At 35.7% G+C, this 20,360-nt stretch overlaps 2 protein-coding genes across 3 annotated transcripts; both read right to left on the bottom strand.

Moving 5' to 3' along the window:
* Nucleotides 1-1,260: 1,260 nt before the first annotated feature.
* Nucleotides 1,261-5,829, bottom strand: LOC147535229 (uncharacterized). Of its 2 annotated transcripts, none has more exons than XM_086648837.1 (9): nucleotides 5,561-5,829; nucleotides 4,884-5,029; nucleotides 4,549-4,636; nucleotides 3,662-4,385; nucleotides 3,270-3,323; nucleotides 2,815-2,912; nucleotides 2,452-2,577; nucleotides 2,052-2,141; nucleotides 1,261-1,645 (listed from the first exon to the last, which is right to left on the bottom strand). In XM_086648837.1, the coding sequence occupies exons 1-9, from the start codon at nucleotides 5,621-5,623 to the stop codon at nucleotides 1,529-1,531; spliced, it is 1,506 nt and encodes a 501-aa protein (XP_086504963.1). In that variant the 5' UTR covers nucleotides 5,624-5,829; the 3' UTR covers nucleotides 1,261-1,528. The 2 variants fall into 2 exon arrangements, with proteins under 2 accessions (XP_086504963.1, XP_086504964.1); XM_086648838.1 differs by having other exon boundaries at nucleotides 4,884-4,982; nucleotides 5,561-5,777.
* A 5,813-nt stretch (nucleotides 5,830-11,642) lies between these two features.
* Nucleotides 11,643-14,788, bottom strand: LOC147535228 (uncharacterized). The gene is made up of 6 exons (XM_086645076.1): nucleotides 14,537-14,788; nucleotides 13,875-14,027; nucleotides 13,300-13,740; nucleotides 13,090-13,166; nucleotides 12,148-13,008; nucleotides 11,643-12,053 (listed from the first exon to the last, which is right to left on the bottom strand). The coding sequence occupies exons 1-6, from the start codon at nucleotides 14,694-14,696 to the stop codon at nucleotides 11,874-11,876; spliced, it is 1,872 nt and encodes a 623-aa protein (XP_086501202.1). The 5' UTR covers nucleotides 14,697-14,788; the 3' UTR covers nucleotides 11,643-11,873.
* Nucleotides 14,789-20,360: the final 5,572 nt, after the last annotated feature.

Genomic DNA, 20,360 nt, shown 5'->3' with positions numbered 1-20,360 from the left:
TGCCTCCATATCTGTTTTGGATAATCTGAGTCTGTAAACCCTTCGGCTCATTACCATAATGCCGAAACCATTCACTAAGGAGAGTCACATTCACCTGTTTAACTATACGAATGAATGACTATCCGACTATTCGACGTCCGATCCGCATCCATATTCGAACTTTAAAAAAATATTTGAAATTTCGGATATCGAATACGAATATTCCTTAACGAATATCTGCTTATCGGATATCGGATACGGACGGATACACTAATATTCAATCCGGTAAATATCCTTATCTGATAAGTAATATAAAAAAATAATAAAAATTTAAATTTATTCATAATAATATATAAAATGTATGGTTGAGATTTATTATTTAGATATAATGGTTACAAGTTTAAAGAAAAAATTTTAAATTTTGTTAAAATTTCGGATATAGGATATTATCCGATATCCAGTAATATTATCCGATTCGGATATTGATTTATAATGTCTGTCGGACAATTATCGGATAGCTTATCGGATTCGGATACCGATATGTCTATATCCGATCCGATAAGCTACCGTTTGGAGGGGTCGAGCCCTAACCCACCATTCGTAGTAGCTACACACTCTACTCCAACTTCTCCTATAAAGTTTCTTTTTATTAGGCCCCCCACCACCAGCAAAGAAATTCAGGAAATAGGTTTTTCATTTTCTTTGCAATACTAACTGGAATCCAGAAGATAGAAAGAAGAGAGGCGTAGAAGCAATCACACTCCTATGAGTCTGCCACTTTCAGGTAAAACATTCTTCTTCCAAGGAGCTAGTTTCTTTTCAATTTCTTCAAGGGTAGGTGTCCAAAAAGAAATAAGTAACCCACTTCACTTGGACATAGCCATTGTGTAGCACCCAAGTGAAGTTTTAAATGCACCTGTCTTGTCTTGGTCTAGAAACCCTAGACGGAGGATCCTAAACAAAATTTCGTCTAGAGAGGGATCTGTTTACCGACCGACAGTCTTTCATCAGACAAAGGTGATGGTGGTAAAAGTAGGGTGTGGGTGGTATGTTCGAATAGAGGTGAGTGGTTGTAAAAGTGGCGAAATTTGCATATAGAACTTCCCTAAAACATTTCACTTTCAACATAATTACAGATCTAGGGCACCACCAACAGAATCACAAGATTCCCCAAACTCCACAGCTACAAAACCAGAAAACCTGCTATTTCTATCAACAACTAAATAATCACCTCACTATTTCATTTGGGTTCAATTTAACCCAAAAATATTACAAAAAAAATGGAAGTACGAATTGTAAACTAAATTAACATAAAAATGAGTTCAGATAAGATTCTTGGGAGGAATATGACATAATATAATTCATTACTTCTCATTCTTTCCTCTGTAATACAATTCCCCTAAGCTAGCTTTGACAAAATTGGTATTACAGTAGGACTTTCTGTTTTGTTTTCCTCAGAAAATAGCACTTTACGAGTGTTTAATGTTTAACAATACAACATTGTGATTCTCTGTACCTCGAGAATGTATAGAGAACCATCGGTAGATACTCAAGCTGTTGGAGCATATTCTTGAATAGCTGAGGCTAGTTTATTCCTCTCGTCCTCTGTTTTCGTCCTTAACAAGTAAGTCCTAGCTACAACTTCACCACCCCCATCAGCATTACTCTATTACAATAAAAAGAAACACAATAAAGCGGCCGAGCAAAATAGTTTTGAGGTACCGATGTGCAGCCGTGCCATGGACCTGCCAGGGCGTGCCATGTCCACTACTTATTGGTGAACTGATCGAAGGGAGGTTGGGATAGTCCGGCTATGGCGCGACACTGTAGCGGGCCGAGCCATCTGGATGTGGCAGGTCGGAACGAGTCACCGTGACCAATAAACAGGTTGTCAGGCCGTTTTCGGGCCGACATGGCCCAAGGGCAACCTCTAGGGCTACGGCTGATCGACGTGTAATCGGTGAGGAGACCGTCAAACTCGATTTTAAACATTAAAAATATATTATATATATTATTGGATGAATAACTTAAAGAGATATAAGTGTAGCAAAAAGAGGTGTAAGATGACTTACCGAAGTATGGAATATTGCAGCTATGGCATTCTTTAGCAAATTCGTTTTGATTCCTGGATATAACAAAGCATTGAGCAACACCTTTCCAACCTGCAGTTAAGTAGATAACATTGTTGAAAGGTCGAATAAACTAAAAAAGGCAACAAAGAAGTGTGCGAATATTAAGTTAAAGATATAGCATATGCCATTTCGTACTAGGGTCGCAGACAATATAAGCCAAGTTTACTCGAACTAGTGAAACGGAAAATGAAAATTGGAGTACCTCAAGGTTCACATATAGATGGAAATTTCAACTATCAGTAATCATTTTGTAATTTGTTTTATCATAATCTGACAATCTAAGATAAGTAGGATACATAACAGTAGAACCTGGCATCCAAGGATATAAGACAAAACTTACATCGTTCCGAACAATTACTGTTGGCTTTGACTCTTTAGTAGCTTTACTAATACCCTCTTTACACTTGATAGAAAGCTGACCCATGCCTTTGTCTTTCCACGTATCTTTATCAGCAGGATCAGTTGACTGAACAAACAAATAAACGGTAAATAATGATGCCTTAAACATTGTGAAGAATCAACGCTCGAAATAAATCCAATGGTAAAACAATTCGGAAATCCTTGTCATAGAATCAACGGTAGCATTTCCTTTTCCCCTTTACTCTTTATTATATGATAACCTGGCAAACTTCCAACTCCTATCACAACTGTAGACTAAATCAAGGAGCCCCAAAATTTAATCCAGGGTTTGTAAGGAACAGACCTTTATATAAAGCTTGCATTTGACTTCATGAACGACGATGATACCCTTCTCTTCAGTCTTCTTAACTGATGGGCTGCTAGGTTTCTCCACTTCATCTTCTGATATCCATCAAAAAGAATTTCAGTTGTCACTCGTCAACTATGAACAAAAGCTCACATAGTAGCTAACAATACAAAATACTATATCCATTCGTTTTCTTTTAATATGCCTGCAAGACAACAAAGCTCAAATTTGCCCTTAAAGTATACGTATCAAGACGGGCCTAGAGGCTCTAGATCGCTTATATCGTTGTTTAGCAATAGAATAAGCATAGAATATCTAACATAAATTTGAACATCATGGGTTCAGACTGCGGCAAAAATTGGAAAAGACACTAAACTAAATAATATACGATCAAGGAAGTAAAAAATTATTTGTTTCATCACTGAAAACCAAAATTGTGGTTTCTGTCTCACCGGCATCTGCGTCATCTGAAGCGTCACGATTTACAGGCACCGAACTTGGGCTTCCTGTGAGAGAAACAGAGTAAGTTGTCAGTACCAACTGCACCAATACATACGATTAAACAATGTGTATCTCATCTAATATATAACTAATAATTTTATGCAAGAAAGAAGAAAAAATAGTGAGAGCGTTTTATTTATTTGCCAAGTCTCGCCGAACCCAAAGTATATTATACAAAAACCAATTTATGGTAGTTTCAATGTGATTTACTTTCGAGAGATACCTATTGGTTCGTTACTTACTCTTTTCTAGTCTTTAGGTGACTTGGAACTATTTCAATTTCCAACCATTATTGGCAAGACTAAAAATTTTACCATCAGAATTACAAAAGGTAAAGACCTACCAAACAAGACGGGTGATTGACTGTTTTTCAGTAAACCGGAGTTCCACGAACTCGCAAAGCTTGGAGATGAACCAATTTGACCAAAAACACTATTATTATTTAGCTGAAACTTTGCTTCAGGATTCTTCTTTTCAGGTTCCAATTTTTTCTCTGTTCCCTGCGAAAAGGTTGAACCGCCTAGGCCAAAAACACTATTATTATTTAGCTGAAACTTTGATTCAGGATTCTTCTTTTCAGGTTCCGCTTTGTTCTCGGTTCCCTGCGAAAAGGTTGAACCGCTTAGACCAAAAATACTATTATTGTTTAGCTGAAACTTTGCTTCAGGATTCTTCTTTTCAGGTTCCGCTTTCTTCTCAGTTCCCTGCGAAAAGGTTGAACTGGCTAGACCAAAAACACTATTATTATTTGGCTGAAACTTCGCTTCAGGATTCTTCTTTTCAGGTTCTACTTTCTTCTCGGTTCCCTGCGAGAAGGTTGAACCGGCTAGACCAAAACCACTATTATTAGGTTGAAACTTTATTTCATGATTCTTTGCTTCAGAACCCACTTTTTTATCAGACCCAGGCATAAAAGTCGAACCAGCTAGACCAAACACATTATTGTTATTAAGTTCAAAATTTCCCTCGTTACTCTTTGCTTCTGTTACTATTTTCTCGGCTTCATGCGCACTTCCTGGTTTTGCTGGATTTGCTTTGATCCAAGCAACAACATCACTGAATTTCTCCTACAATGAGGGAATACATCGAGATAGAGGAATTACATTACAGTGATACGCAATGGTGGTAATGAACCCATGAAACCACATTAAGAAACATACGTCGATGAGTCAAATTCAACATTCTTGAACTAAAAAATTGTTAAAAGAAATAACAGGTAAGATGTTCCACCTTTATGTGTGAAGCATGTGTTAGATAATCTTGAACACCATCTTCCCAAAGTTCATCTGGATGATCTTGTAACTGTGACTGAACCCAGCTGTTCACACAATTAAATAAAAACATGACGATACCCGAAGAGTAAATTTTGAACATTTAAACAGAACATCTACCAAATTATATTCACTTGAGCATCCATTTCAAATTCTATCCAACGGTGGACTCTCTATAATACATGGACACACCCACTATCTGGATGATGACCCAAACATTAAAAAACACGACAAAAATGAAAAACCTAGAAATTGAAGCACATGTTGTTGCAGTACAGGGTTTTAACTATGAACCTTAGAAATTGCTTGTTTAGAGCTCTCACGTGCTGGCGAGATGATTCAGCCCGTTGGACATCTAAATGGACCCGTTCACCCTCCTTCGATGGTTCTGCCCTGTTCGGATCAAAAGGGGACCCTGCTATTATTCTTTTACTCTTGAACTGCAACAATTATGAACAAAACAAAGCTTTACAAGTGCATAACTAACCGAATCTTCTAAAACCTAAATAAATATAGGTTAGTAGCTTTTGTCTTGAACTTTCTCTGATGATTAATGAATGAAACCCATATTCTCAGTTGAAATCAAGTAACCAGTCTCTTCTAAAATGCTTATGTCGATTAAAAAGAAATAATTTCCAAGAAGAAGCATCTAATTGAAGCTTTCAAATCAAAACCCTGTCAAAAAATCAATTAAAAATCGATTTTTTTTTTTTGAAAGGTAAAAATCCAAACTTTGAACATTCCAAGAAACAAAAACCCTAGCTTGATAAGCCCTAAGCGAGTAAAAGATCGAAAGCCCTAAAAATAAAATTGGTATAAACCCAAACAATTTGAGCTCCAAATAACATTTAAGAAACAAAAGAGAAAATCAATTGGATTAAACAGGAGAAGATTCAGATAAATAGAATTACAGTGTGATAGAGAGATAGGGGAAGAAGAAAGAAATTAGGGTTTTGAAGAAGGGAACTCACAACATTGTCGTTAGAATCTGGAGCTGGTCCAGATTGAGAGGCAAAACGCTTCGTTCCCTTCATTGCAGAAGTTATTAAGATCTGAAATGGGTTCGTTCTGATTGAGAGGGAGATTCGAAAACTGAAACTGAGAGGAAGTTCAAGCTAAAATAAGGGTTTTTCACAACTTTGGGGTTTTCTCGATATCTATTCTTCAGAAATGGAGTATTTCAAAATCTTTTACATTTTTGTGGGCTTAAAAGAAAATATTGAGTGGCTAATTTCAGGCTATTAGTTTTATTAGTATCAATGAACTTTAATCTAATATAGGGAAAAGACGAAACTGACCTTATTGCAAACGAGATTGCAAACCAGTTTGCAAAGCTCTGCAAACCAGATTTTGCAAAGCTTTTCAAGACAAATCAAATTGCAAAGCTCTGCAAACCAGATTGCAAAGTGTGTGCAAAGTCATTGCAAGGCAAACCAGATTGCAAAGCAATGCAAACGGGATTACAAAGCTCTGCAAACGGGATTACAAAGCTCTGCAAACCAGATTGCAAAGCTCTGTAAACTAGATTGCAAAGCAGCGCAAACCAGTTTGGAAAGCTTCCCAAGCTAAGATTCTAAGGGCAATTTCGACATAAAAATGGGAGTGCTTTTAGAATTGTCATTCAAGACTATTTCCAAACTATAATATGAGGCCTAAAAGAACAAATAGATAACGTGTCTTTTTGACAAAACATGAAATTGGGCCTCCGACCCAATTTCTTGTATTTGATGTCTGAATGTATCATGTACGAATGCCTGTTAAAAAACCGAGTGCTAATTTTTTTTTTTTGAAACCATTGAAACCCTTTTCATTCGTAAGTGAATAAATCACTGATTTACATGGATAATGTTAATTATTTCTCTCTTCAAACATCATGAGAGTTGCATACCTTTAAATGCAAAGTGCCTCATAATGAGAAAGAAATTGGACTAGACACGACACAAGAAAAAGAAGGACAAAAATGAAAGGATCCTATAGATCACGGATGAAAAGACCCTAAAGGTCACCAAAATAACAGAAAATACAAAATAAGAATAAACTAATTTACATCCCCATCACATTCGCCGGAAAGCTGCCAATTTCGCCGGAAAACCGCCATTATCGCCGGAAAATTGTCGCGGGGAAAACTGTTGTCGTCGTCGGAAACCGTCGCATCACCGGAGAACTGTCACCATCACAGAAAATCGTCGCCTCTGCTGAATTCTTCACCGAACTCATCTTACTTTCAGATATATGACCTAATTCACCAACAATATCACTACTTCCTTCTAATTCAACAGAAACTTTAACATAACCGTCATCATTTGAAAAGAAACCGACGAAGAACGAGAAGAAGAAGAAGAAAAAGAGTTCACTAGATCCACCTCCACAACTAATTCTTTAGAAGTTTATGTTTGTGAATTATGTATATTTGATGATTGTTCTTGATCAAACGAATTTCAATCTTTCTTTCCCGTCTCCATCAAATAGAGAGAGAAAGGAAGAGATCTGATTCTCTTGCCACTTCGTTAAGGGAAAATGAAAATTGAAACCCTAATTAAAGGAAGAGCATAAATGATAGAGATAAAAGACCGTTTAGACTTCGTTTGGGTAAAAATTTGTGGCAAGGGTTGTAGTTGTTGATGCAGAGAGAAGAATTAGGATTTGAATGTGAGATTTGAATTAGGGTTGTAGATGTAGTTGCAGAGAGAGATCAAGAGGAAGAAGAAGAAGATATTTTCCGACGGTAACCGCCACCGGAGGCGGCGCCACCAGGGAGCAAATCGCTCCGCCCGACTCTACATCAATATAACTATCCCGAGTGCTAATTTTTGAAAAATAGTTCGCGTGCTAATAGAGTCATCCATATATAAAAATATGGTGGGAGTGTCAAACACCCTGTTAAATTCATCCCAATATTTAGAATTGAAATTCTGTTCAGTTTAAGTTACTTTTTATTTTGGTTTAGATTTATTATGTTTCGGTTTGCTTTTGTTTCTAGGATTTGAAGGTGTTCTACTTTAGGATTTGATTTTCGATTTTTCTTTGAGATGAGGGTGAAACATGATTATTTGTTCGATTTGCTTCTGTTCGAGATTTTTCTCTAACTTCCGAAATGTTTAATTTACTTCCTGATTATTTGATTTATTTGCACAAATTACTGTTCCTCTTTTTATATATAAGATAGTAGAATGTTTTGAGCAAAGAAACAAATAACCAAAACAAAATGTAGTTTTATTGGTAAAAACAAAATAGTATATTTTAACATACTATCCTATATTGTTTTTCTTTTTGTTACAAGTCCATGGTGTATTGTTGGACAAACAAACAGGTGGTCGAAATACACTATTTTTTTTTTTGAAAGAAGGTCGAAATACACTATGGTACGACGGAAACAAATATGTATTCTTTCATATATTTTTACTTGAGAAAAATGGGAAGAAGGGTGAAAAAAAAAACTATGCGTCGGTGACAAACAATAACATGTATTCATGTGGGAACAAACAATTTCAAGAAGAAAAATAGTTATAAGTTAAATACAAACAACTCTTTGTTGTGGATGAACAATAGTATATTTTTACTTGACAAACAACTTTATGTTGCATATAATAGTGGGAAAATGGTGAATAGAAAATAATTAGGAAAAACCCGCGAAGTAAACGTTCAGATAGATAAGTAAAAATTAGTCAAAAAAAATAGATAGGAAAAAGACATGAGAAAAACAATTTTGGGATTTCACCCCCAGTGGACTAAACAACAACTTTTTGAAGGTGTAATGAATTTTTATGCCATTTCTGAAATATTTTTAGATTAAATTGCTATTTCCCCTATTCTTTTTTTTTTTTACCATTAAGTAATTATTCCAATTTTAACATAAAATAATTAGAATATATGCAAATATAGTCTTCAAATAACGGGTAATCTTACAAAGATTAGCTTTATCACGAATTCACGATATAACTTAGAAAATTATTTATGTAGCATTACTCTAGCAATATTGATAGATATGTGACATCTGTATAAAATAATGTTCAGTTTTACAAAAGAATATATGTAATAATCAATCTTATCTATCTATCAAATCTTTTTCAAATAATGCTTTATTTTACGGAGACTTGTGTAATTATGATGAGATGTGAAAATATCTTTGCGTTTGTACAATGATATGTAAAATTATGATGAGATTTAGGTAAATATATTCATATGGTGCAGTTGTTTCTTTAGTCCATTGAATTTAACAAATCTTGTCATTTAATAATTTGAATATGACAAAATTTATATACGTAGTCTGAAATATATCTACTTCACTATATAAATATCAGTATAATTATGACTAAATTCACTAAAATCTTCTAATGATTTACGAATTCTGTACATAGACAAAAATAATGCTCAACTTCCAAAGATAAAGGGTGATGTGACAATATCCCCTGGAGCAATCCTTTATTCTGAGACAAATCTTTTGAAATTTGAATCAAATTCAATTTGTAACCTTTTATTTATCCAGGGGAGTTATGCCCTAAACAAGTTTCAATCTCAAAGCAATGAGTCTTCACTTATAAAATATCCTTACATTTAAAACCTAGATTTTATTTCCGATATGAGTTTACCGAAGGGATAACAATATGCAAACACACGTGTCAAAGACGTAAATTACACATAATCTGATAATTAATCGACGAGAAACAGTGTGCATAATATGAAATAATGCTTAGACAGATACTACTATATAAAGAACAGTAGCAAAAGAGTTTGACTAGTCTCTTCATCAATGTGAAGAGGACCAAATCATCCTCTTTACCATGCTCATCCATGATCCATTCCTCCTTCTGCAATCTCTAAGCTTCAATTCTATGCATATATCTTTCTCAATAGAGACGAACGCTAAATAAAGGTAATATATTTCTTCAACTGGAAATACAAATTTCTCTATAGTTTGTTCTCTTATTATTCATATTTTACCAAGGTTGTCAATAATTATATAATCACCGATCTTGTTTTCACAAGTTTATGTTTATTTTGTTGGAGGGCAAGAATCATTTTGACAACGCATTTTGTTAGACATATTTAAATGAGAACTCCTATAAGTAATTTGTCTTTACATATAAATTCTTCGTAAATAATCCTACAGTAAAATTTTCCATAGAGATGATAAAGTTATTTTGCATTTCGGTACCATGCACGAAGATAATATTTACCAAAATAACACATTAAAAATCAAGTCCAGCCCTCTACCATTTACCCGGCAAAAGTCCAAATTTAACTAATAATTATTTAAGGTGTTTTAAAATTTAAATTTCTCGAAAACTTACATATCATTATAAAGAACTTTATTATCCTCTGCACCAAATTTCAAATGCTTCCTACGTATCTCTTCTTCCCACGAATTTGGCTGGACTCAAATGCCCATGGATATTTAAGGTCCGGGAATGACTTGTTAATAAAAATCATACCTCTTCTTCGAAGAATATCCTTGGTCTAAAGAGCTTTAGACTCATTGCTAGCACCAACGAAATTCACTCAGGAGAGCCACATTAACCTATATATGAATCATATACCTTGTAACTCTCTACTCGACTTCTCTAATGAATCTTCTTAAGGTCATCTGGCAGAAAAGTTTTATTGCGATTAGTTTGTTTTATCATCTTTCATGTGTTTATGATTAACGAAGATTGTAGATTAACAATAAGAGTTTGACGCATACCCATAATTTTTATTCAAGAACATACACAGTTCTTTTATAAAAGCTTTATGAGGATTCTGGTGTTAGAGAAGTCACTGTAAAGAGAAAAAAAAGTAGTAGAAAGAGAGGGCGAAAAGTTCAAATTCAAACTGCCTTGAGATGATATATCTAATTGTTAGATGTGTAGCGATTTTCTCGACAACCTGCAGTGGTTAATTACTTAATTTGCACACATCTTGCAGTGAATTGCAAGCAACTTGCAGTAGTTTGCAATAGTTTACAAGCAATTTATGATGGTTTGCAAACAAATACTTTGGAACAACACTCAAAAGAAAAACAAAAAAACTTTGGAATAGTTTCACAAAAATATAAGTTTGAGAATGGGTTGCATTTTAAAAAATTACTTTGGTTTCATTGCATTTGAATTTTTAACCAAACAAAATACAAATATGTAGATTTTTAACTAAATAATCTACAAATGTGTGCCGTTTATCCAAACTAAAATAGAACTTGTATTTTTAACAAAAAAAACTTGAAATTACGCCCCTTGAAATTTGGTTGGGCGCCTCAAAATTTGGCCAGAGGAAAAATGGATTGTGTTGGGTGTTGGTTGGGGCCATCCAAACCAGGTTGAAGTATCCAGGATTGGGCCAACCCAGGTTAGCTTATGCCCTGGCCCAACTCGAGACTAAAACTTGAACCGTTGAACTTGAGCCAGGTCAGTTTGGCCTCCGGAGTCACTAACGCTTCAGGCCAGTCCAAGTCAAAACTTCATTTTTTTTAAAAAAAAAAAATTACGTTTTGAAAAAAGAAATAAATTTAATGTTCTTATTTTTTCAAATAAAATTTTGAAAATATCAAACGAGTAGTTTCATCCCCCATAAATCTTTTGGGTTTTAAAAATTCTATCTCTACACATATTCAATAAAATTAAGACTCCCATCTTCTGCAATTGTTTTATACCATCTTCAATACTTGATTACTTTAATAATGGTAGAGCTAGAAGATGAAGATTACAAAGTTAGAAGATAAAAATTAAAAAGCAGAAAGATAAAATTTTTGGTGGAAATGAAGGAAAATGATTTGGTATTTATAGATAAAAGGATGTAAAACCCCCTAACTTGGAGTCCCTTTTAAAAGATTAAATATCTGACCGTTGAAACGGACCGAGCAGCCTGGTCCGACGGGCTTTGCTCAACCCGGGCTTCCTGTCGGGCCAGCCCCCGACGCCTGGTTCAGAAAAAGGGCCAGCCTGGGCCAAGATAAACACCACTAGATATGTACATACATAATGTATTTTTTTTATGAACAGTTTGGGACCAGTGACAATAGTGAAGGCTATAAGGCTAACCACCAACAAATAATTGCAGCCAACAAAAAAATAATACAGATTAAAACTGAACAAAACTCATGTTTTATATCACAATTTTATTTAAAAACATATTAAGTTTAGGTTCTGATCATGTCTATATTAAAACTGGCTAAAATGTTACTTCAAATTCAAATACCCAAATCTAGAGAATGTATATAACAGAGAAGAGATAGAAGAGAGAGATCAGAAGGAGAAGGAGAGAGAGAGAGAGAGAGAGAGAGAGAGAGAGAGAGAAGAGAAGAGAATTAAACTAGTTTCTCCACAACCCGATGTCGTCCGATACGGTGTAAGCTTCTTGATCCACCCAGCGGCCCACGACTCGTTGATGAACATGATTTGGAGCTCCCAGCTGAATATTGTCATCAGGTGGTGCCACATTATGCACACCCAAATTGAAGGCTTGGTCAAGAAATTGTTCTTCAAAGTCTCTCTGCAGTAATACACCAATATATATATATATAATTGAAAAAGTTTGAAGAAATCAAGTTAAAGTAAACTTAAACTCTAAGAGGATTACTACTTGCCTTCTCACCGACCCGCTTCATCTTCCTCACAATTGTCTCACCGAATTGTTCAAGTTTGGAGAGTAACGGGTTTGAGTTCAAACCTTCAAATGGATTCACTCCATGCTGGTTTACTGGTGTACCTTCTGGTAGTGGTGAAATAGTACTATTCTGGTGCTCACCAAAAACAACTGCATTTTCAGTTAAAAAACCAGGAGTTGTGAACATAGAATACCCACCGGGGAGGTTCGAAAAAGATGATACTTCTCTTCCTGCAGCTGCAACAACTCCAAAATCATTTCTCACTCCCATGTTTTCTTCACCATGAACCATCTGCTCCATCAGACCCATACCGCTTCTTGAATCTTGCAGCACACCGTTAACGTTATAAAGATTATGGGAAGGCGGTAATGGACTTGTTCTAACACCTTGACATGATGATGATTCCATGTCGAATATTCCAGTAGGATAAGCATAGTTAGGGTTGAGGTTATCAACAAATTGATGACTTAGAGATGGTACCAATGCATCATTTCCATAAGTAGTAATACTTAACAATGGTGGTTGCAGCATTGATTCTTGAGGAACAAGCTCTCCAAATTGAAGTGGCTCAGTCATGTACCCACTTGATGCATCAAAATTAGCGAAAGTATCGGAATGAGTCTGCGGGGGAATCTGAGAATCAACACCATGAGAGATACCTCCTAGTCCTAGCAGTTGGGACGACTCGGGAAATTGGGTTGTTGGTTGTTGGGGATCTGTTATTGTTAAAAGATTGTTTGAGGCAACGACGACCGGTGCAGATGTACTTTCACCACGCAAAGCATTTTGTTTATTCTTTTTGTTGATTTCCTTTGCCCTTTTTAAGAAAATACGGTATTTCTGCAAAATCATATGTTACTATTTGTGTAATACATGTATCATTTTAAACTTTTAAACTATACGAGGACTCGAACAAATTACCTGCAGATGGCTGGCAACATTTTCTCTCCTTATATTAGGCACTTTCATTAACTCATGTATCTTTTTCGGCACAACCTCTGATTCGATAAAGAAGAAACAAAAAGATATTAGTTGTTTTAGCGTTAGAGAATCGAACTCATGAAAAAATAGAAAGAAACTTTAGTAATATATATATATGAATGTCAAAAAAGGAAATGTAATATCTCTTACTATCGGTGCCAATGGTTGCGATGGCATCCAAGAACTTGTTATGAAGATTGTAATCCCACACCACTCTGGGCTTCTTTTGTGAGGATTTGGGTTTAAATTTTTGTTTACTTTGGACATTATGAAGCATTCCTTTGGGTCCCCTACATTTATTCTTTTGCACCCGAAAATTAGAAGCAGTATTCAGGGACGACGATGATCCAGAACCACTTTTATCCTCCACAATTTGATGTAGTGTACCATCTTCAACATTTCCCTCAATTGGTGGGTTTGATATTTGAACCATAATAAGTTGTGTGTTGTTCATCATTTTACCTCTCTTTCTTTTAATCACATGTTGCCATAACTCTTCTTGGATCAGTTTCAGGGTTATCGGCTTAGCTAGAAAACAACAAGCTCCAAGTTGTAGTCCTCGCTTTGCGACACCCTCATTGCCAGACATCACTGTACTCAAAGAATAATGTACGTATATACCGTTAGAAGCTACCCTTTTTAGACCTAAACCGACATTTAATAAACCAGACAACGAATCAAGCTAGGGCTATTATGTCAAGGGTTTAATATAGAATTAGACTTACGAATGATAGGAATATCGAATTCCTTCTGTATGTGATGCATGAGTTGAAACCCGTTCATGCCTGGCATGTGAACGTCAGTCAGAACAAGATCGAATCCGCCTCGAGTATCCCTCAATGCTTCTAAAGCTTCATTGCCGTTCTTGGCAGCCTTAACTGAAGGTACAAACAAAAAAAAAAGATGAGAAATCGAGAACTTTTCATTTTCACATAATAATAATAATAATAAAATTATAAGTGTTGATCTAATTTTGAATTATTTGTGAAACTTTGAGTACTATTGTTATAATAAAAATAAATTTACTGATTAACAAAATACTGAAAATAAGTATAAGTCTAATCATGGATTGTTTGTGAAATTAGGAGTATTATTCTTATCATGAACACAAAGACAATTAAATACTTTGTTGAATTATTAATTATTTCAATAAATGAGCTTCTTAAAGAAAAAGGGTACATTTTTCTTTTAGACAAAAGGTTCATTTCCTTCATACAAAAATCATCATAAAATCTATTCCCTACTACTAAAATGAAATATTCAATAAGATCGAGAAAATATTTTTGAGTGAAAATCTACTACTACTATACTGTCATCCTAACCAGGCGAATCGGACAGATTAAAACTATCTCCACTAATTAATAATCACTATTTGAGAATGATATACCTTTACATTGGGAAGTTGCAAGCTTCATTGCATAGACAAAACGACATGTAACATCATCGTCGACAATCAAAACACGTAAACCAGCACAATGAAACTTTCTAGTAGAACGACCTGAATCCCTCGCTCCTTTGTACATTGTTATCATCTTGTTAACATCCATGGCTAGCCTAGAGAGAGTGAAGGAGAGAAAAAGAGAGAGCTAGATTTAGACTTAGTGATGAGTAGAGAAGAAAGCTAGAAATGGCTCAGGGTTTCTAAGACAACAGATTGAACCATTTTATAAAGGAATTAGAGAGAGAGAGAGAGAGTACCAAATCCCTACAGATAATGACATATTTAATGCAAAGCTGGGACACTATCTTTAAATTCTAGATGATAATTTTGTCAAACCAATATCTATAAAATTCCAAGTAAATCCTTGGGATTGTGTTTAGTTACCTTTTTTTTCTTTCCCTTAATATTTGCAAACTATTTAAATTGAGTAAATATGTAATTGTTAGTTTGGTGGTTTTCTAAAAGCTAATTGTATTAACAAAAATGTTGTTTGGCCCGAAAATGAGGGCACACCTCAGTCCGGAAGCTGACGTGGCTAGCTCCCATTAGTTTAGAAATATTGGGAGGAAAGCGTCAAGCCTAATGGGCCGGCCACATCAGCTTTCGGGTTGTAGTCGGCCCCCTATTTTCGAGCCACACAACATTTCTCTTGTTTTAACTAGACCATTTTATGTGATATTTTGCTACTTAAGTAGAATACAAGTTTAATATATAATAGGTATTTAGGTATTAACTTTTTTTCTATTCTTAACTATGAAATATAAGATAAGGGTATTAACTTATTAAAAATAGAAAAGAAAAATAACTTAATATATATTAAGAAAACTTTTAGGATTTTGACCATAAAGTTTAAAGATGTGTAAGAATAGAAAGAATTATTAATTTAACATGTATTAAGAAATAAGCACATATTAAGACAATCCTAATTGCATTTAATTCATGGATTTGATTTTCCGGTTCTATCTTTCTGCTTTTGAGCTTATTCCGTCCAGCACACAGTCTGGTGGCCCTAGTTTCATCCCCATCTCATATGGGTCCTCCCGGCATATCAAATCACTACCGTTAAATTTATTGATTGGTCCTTCATCAATACGAAATTTCTATTGGAGTCAGTTGACTAAACACAGTTGACCGACGATTTTTTAGACTTTCCAATGAGTTGGGACCACTGCTAATCAACAGTCTTGATTTTATATGCTGGTGGGACCGACACTACAAAAACACAGTTTCTTGCCGACCACGATTTCCAACGGCACTATATAAAACCGTCGGCGATGATATTATAGTCTACTAGTATAGGCCGTTGGCAGCGGATGACCACTGCCAACACTTTCTATGAAAAACTGATGGCAAATATCACCCCGTGTTTCGCTTCACCGACGACCTAAAAACGTTAGTAAATAGAACCTACGGCGACGGTTTCCTATTGCTTGACGAAGAACCCGCACAAATTTTTTGGCTGAAACTTTGCGAGCAGTGGCAGAAATTTTGCGAAGTTCATTTTCCAGCGGGAAGTATTTCATTTTTTGCTGGCAGTGGAAAACATTTTCCTGAAACTTGTTTCATTTGAGACATGCTGACAGTTTTCTCTTTTGCCGTCAGGACAAAGCTTCTTATGCCCTAGGGTGCGGGATCGAACTGTTTTATCCCCAACTTCTTTTTTCTGTTAACTCTTTCCTCAATCTCTCTTTTCTCTCGAAAAAGTTGCCTAGCTATTTAAGCTTCAATCTCCTGTTCCTCAATCTCTACCCCGATTAACAGTTGAAAACTAGGTATTAAGTTGTTCTAGTTTTTTTACTGTCCCAATTTTGTTTCTTTCCTTTTTCTTTACTTGAATTAATTTACCGTCCGCAATAGAGCAGGCTTTTACACGGGAAAGGGTTTCCCAGGAAATGAGTTATAAGCTGCCAACGGTAATTTGAATTAATTATGGTTCGCTGAGTTACACCTAACAACCGTTTAGCGGACTAAATGCCAACACTTTTATGCCGTCCTCAGTATTCCTTGTGGGCTTTTTTCGATGACAAAAACGGGTAGGCAATAACATTGACTTTTGAAGTGCCATGTTGTTGTAAACTTCATGAGCCTAGGTTATGCGGGAAAGCTCAGAGGTTAGTAAGTGTACTTTACTCTTTAGAACCACTCGTGGAGTCTTTGGGGCGAAAAAACTTCATACCTATATAGCACGTGGAATTGTACACCAAAATCATTAAAATATGGGAATCGCTTAAATGACGCCCCAAACCTTAGTAATTATCGTTATTGTCCCTGATTTAGACACCTCAGGCCAAAGGCCACACGTACGGTTTTGTTCTTGGCGAAGGTGAAGGATATGGTGCCTAAAGTCTGAAGGAATGGTATCCTTCCGAAGGAGTGTCCTTCGACCAAGGATGCAATGCGTGCAATTTGGCTATTAGGATCTTAATGACCTTATTCGGAAGATCATTAGTCCGGTCCAATTAGGGGTCGTAATGCTTAGCTAGAAGCCAACTACGATCGTCGAATCAAGAGTTGATTCGCGGCTAACATAGACCGGATCCTACAAGGGTTACACAACAGAATAATGATTTGAACGGAGAGAATTGACTAGATGGATGAAGGCAAATAAGTGGATTGGATCCGTTATTGGTAAGTCCTGAAAGATTCGGAGAAGTCCGAAAGAGATAAACATGTCCGGGCCCAAAAGGGAGGCCCGGAATGGCTTTAAGGAAGCCGGCCATGTGATGGCCGGCCAAGGCAATAGGGCCGGCCATGTGATGGCCGGCTAGGCCCTAAGTGGGCCGGCCAAGGAAGCCCATAAAGGGCTATGTTGGCCGGCCACACTTAAGTGACCCAATGGAGGGTATTTTGGGTGTTGCCTAATAATTAGGTTTATGGAATCCTAGTTTGAGTCTAATACCTCTTCTAGGGACTTCTATATATACCTAATTATACAACCTAAAGGGGAGACAGAAAACTGAGTGTCTGAAAGAGTTTCAGAATATACATCTCAGAGAGAGAGAGAGAGAAAAGGAGTTTTCTCAAGTATCTAGTCAAGAAGAAGGAGTTCTTCATCTCAACCTTCAAGAAGGTCCTAGCTGACTGGAAGGAGGGAGTTCAAGTCATTATTCGGTGTCTCAAGTAGAGGAGCTACACTTGGAGCTCTTATCTTCCGAATACTGATCGGAATTTAGTTCGTGGGAAAGCGATTAAGAGGTAATCATCTTTCCAATCTAGTTCATTGGTATGTTCATGTATAGATCCTGAAATTAGTGTTAAACATATGATGTTTGAGATTCTGCTACCAACACTAATAGACAATTAGGTGTATGAGATACACTAGGTTATTCCCCATCAGAAGGTTCCACGAGCCTACTCAAAAGGCCTCGAAACTTACTTAGCTTGAGCGTTCACCTATATCTTATGCTCTAGACACTCTTGTGAGAGTGAAAAGTCGTCCTCAACTCTGATATCATTTGTGACGCCCTAAGCCTTAGTAGTTATCGATATTGTCTTTGTTGTAGACACCTCAAGCCTGAGCGCACAGGTACGGGGTTTTATTCTGGACGGAGGCTCTATTAACTCACACAAAAAGTCTCGATACTTACTAAGCTTGAGCCTTCACCTATATCCCAAGCTTAATTTGGACACTCTTGTGAGTGATGATATCACAACCCAGACTCGAGCCGCTATCTAGGACTCTTTGTCTTCTTTAATTTTTCAAATGACCCAATACCCACATGCCTCTATGATTGTTGTCTCCTCTTTTCTTCTCTAATTTTATAAAGAAGCCAAAACGCATCTAATCTTATATGATGGTGTGGACCAGCCTTCTGAGCTGCTAGTGATACTGTCCGCTTCGACACACCTGAGCCTCACGGTTTTAAAAGGCCTCACTAAGGAACGGTGCTTAACCTCTTAAGAGGAGCACCACACTACGTCTCATCACTAATGGGATTGATTTACAACACACACTCCCAAGACCACGTCACAGTAGAGCAAATCGTGCTGATAACGTATTATAGGATAGTGCGGACCAGCCTTTTGGACTGTTAGTGATACTGTCTGCTTTGGCACACCTGGGTCTTAAGGTTTTAAAAGGCCTCACTAGGGAAGGGTGCTTAACCTCTTAAGAGGAGCACCACACTCCGTCTCACCACCGATGTGGGATTGCTTTACAACATCTAAGACTATTTTCCTTAATTTTTTCTCATTTTTCCCACATGATTCTTTTCTCTCGCTCCTTTATCTCAAAAGACAAAAATACACTTATGACTATTTGTGTCATTTTCTCCTGAAATTTAAATGACAAAATTGCCCTTGCAATGAAAACACACACATCATACATGACACACCTTTGTTAGAATAGTCCATGGGTATAAGGCCCAAAATAATGTTCAGGGTTATTTAAATAGGTTTTTAGGGTCCAATCTTCCCAAAAAAAATAGGTTTTTAGTCCTTTTGCACTCGGGACATAATAACCCTTACTATATAAAAAAATACTGTCCATGTCCCGTTCAGATTTCCCGCTACTTTTTTAATTGGGGTCGGATCGATTTTGAAACAACATGTTTCAAGCATGATTTAGGGTGTTAAATAGGAATAACAGATATTTTCCAAATCAGATTTTCTCTCTTATCCTTTCAGATTTGGAAACCAAATCAAAACAACCTCTTCCCGAATCAGATCAAGGACCAAATTTTTCTGGGATCAATTTAACGTGATTTGGGGTTAATATACAAAACATATATATCACTTTCTCTCACATAACTTTCAGATTTGGAAAGAGTATATTTTTATGAGATCAATTTAGCGTGATTTGGGGTTTAATATACATAACGTATATATCACTTTCTCTCACTTAACTTTCAGATTTGAAAAGAGTATATTTTTCTGGGTTCAATTTAGAGTGATTTGGGGGTTAATATACATAACGTATATATCACTTTCTCTCACTTAACTTTCAGATTTGGAAAGAGTATCTTTTCTGGGATCTATTTAGCATGATTTGGGGGTCAATATACGTAACATATATATATATATATATCATTTTCTATCATTTAATTTTCATTTTTTACTTATACATAACCAAACATCCCTTACAAATTATAAAACATGTTCATAAATTATGTACTATTTACAACATTACAAAAGCATTTGTTTTCGTTTTTACTCATACATAACCACACATCAAATACAAATTATGAAATACGTTCGTAAATTATGTGTTATTTATGACGAGTAAACCATCATTTGTCATGTATACAACGTAATTTATCTGATGGTTCACATTATTTATACCAGAACTTAATAATTTTTACACATGTACACTGCAGTATCTTCTCAACTATCTGAGTCATTCAACAAACAACAGTTACATGCTTTAAATCATTCTTGACAAGCTTGAAATCATGTTCTGTGTTTAAATCATTGGATGAATCTGTAGGAATGTCCATTAGTAATAGCTAAACTACAAAACAAAAATGTAAATAATTGTCAACAATACGTATCATTTATGAAAAACTACAATGAAAAATGTTATAAAGTATATGTACTGTTTAATAAATCTCATCATGTGTTGGAGACAACAGAACTTTAGTTTGAATGACAAGGCTACTGTTATGTGAAAAAAATATATGTAAGATAAAATAAATTACATACAATTTTAGAAACGTTACACACTGTTTATCTTCTGTTACAATAAAATTGTACGGAATCTTCACTGGTTCAAATGTGTAAAGCGCAATAAAATACATATAATTGTTTGATCAATACACATTGTTTACATTTT

This window comes from Eschscholzia californica, unplaced genomic scaffold, assembly GCF_041429995.1.
Source record: "Eschscholzia californica isolate CP2 unplaced genomic scaffold, dmEscCali1.0.p SCAF_6, whole genome shotgun sequence".
Lineage (NCBI taxonomy): Eukaryota > Viridiplantae > Streptophyta > Magnoliopsida > Ranunculales > Papaveraceae > Eschscholzia > Eschscholzia californica.
Note: the sequence above shows the minus strand (reverse complement) of the source record. Positions and strands in the feature narration are given on the sequence as shown.

Coding starts and splice junctions, on each gene's coding strand:
- LOC147535229 (XM_086648837.1), bottom strand. CDS start 5,623: ATGAAGGGAACGAAGCGTTTTGCCTCTCAATCTGGACCAGCTCCAGAT. Junction 4,386..4,548: donor CACATGCTTCACACATAAAG/GTGGAACATCTT, acceptor CCCTCATTGTAG/GAGAAATTCAGTGATGTTGT. Junction 1,646..2,051: donor CTGCAATATTCCATACTTCG/GTAAGTCATCTT, acceptor TTATTGTAATAG/AGTAATGCTGATGGGGGTGG.
- LOC147535228 (XM_086645076.1), bottom strand. CDS start 14,696: ATGGATGTTAACAAGATGATAACAATGTACAAAGGAGCGAGGGATTCA. Junction 13,741..13,874: donor ATTCGATATTCCTATCATTC/GTAAGTCTAATT, acceptor CTTTGAGTACAG/TGATGTCTGGCAATGAGGGT. Junction 13,167..13,299: donor CGCAACCATTGGCACCGATA/GTAAGAGATATT, acceptor TTATCGAATCAG/AGGTTGTGCCGAAAAAGATA.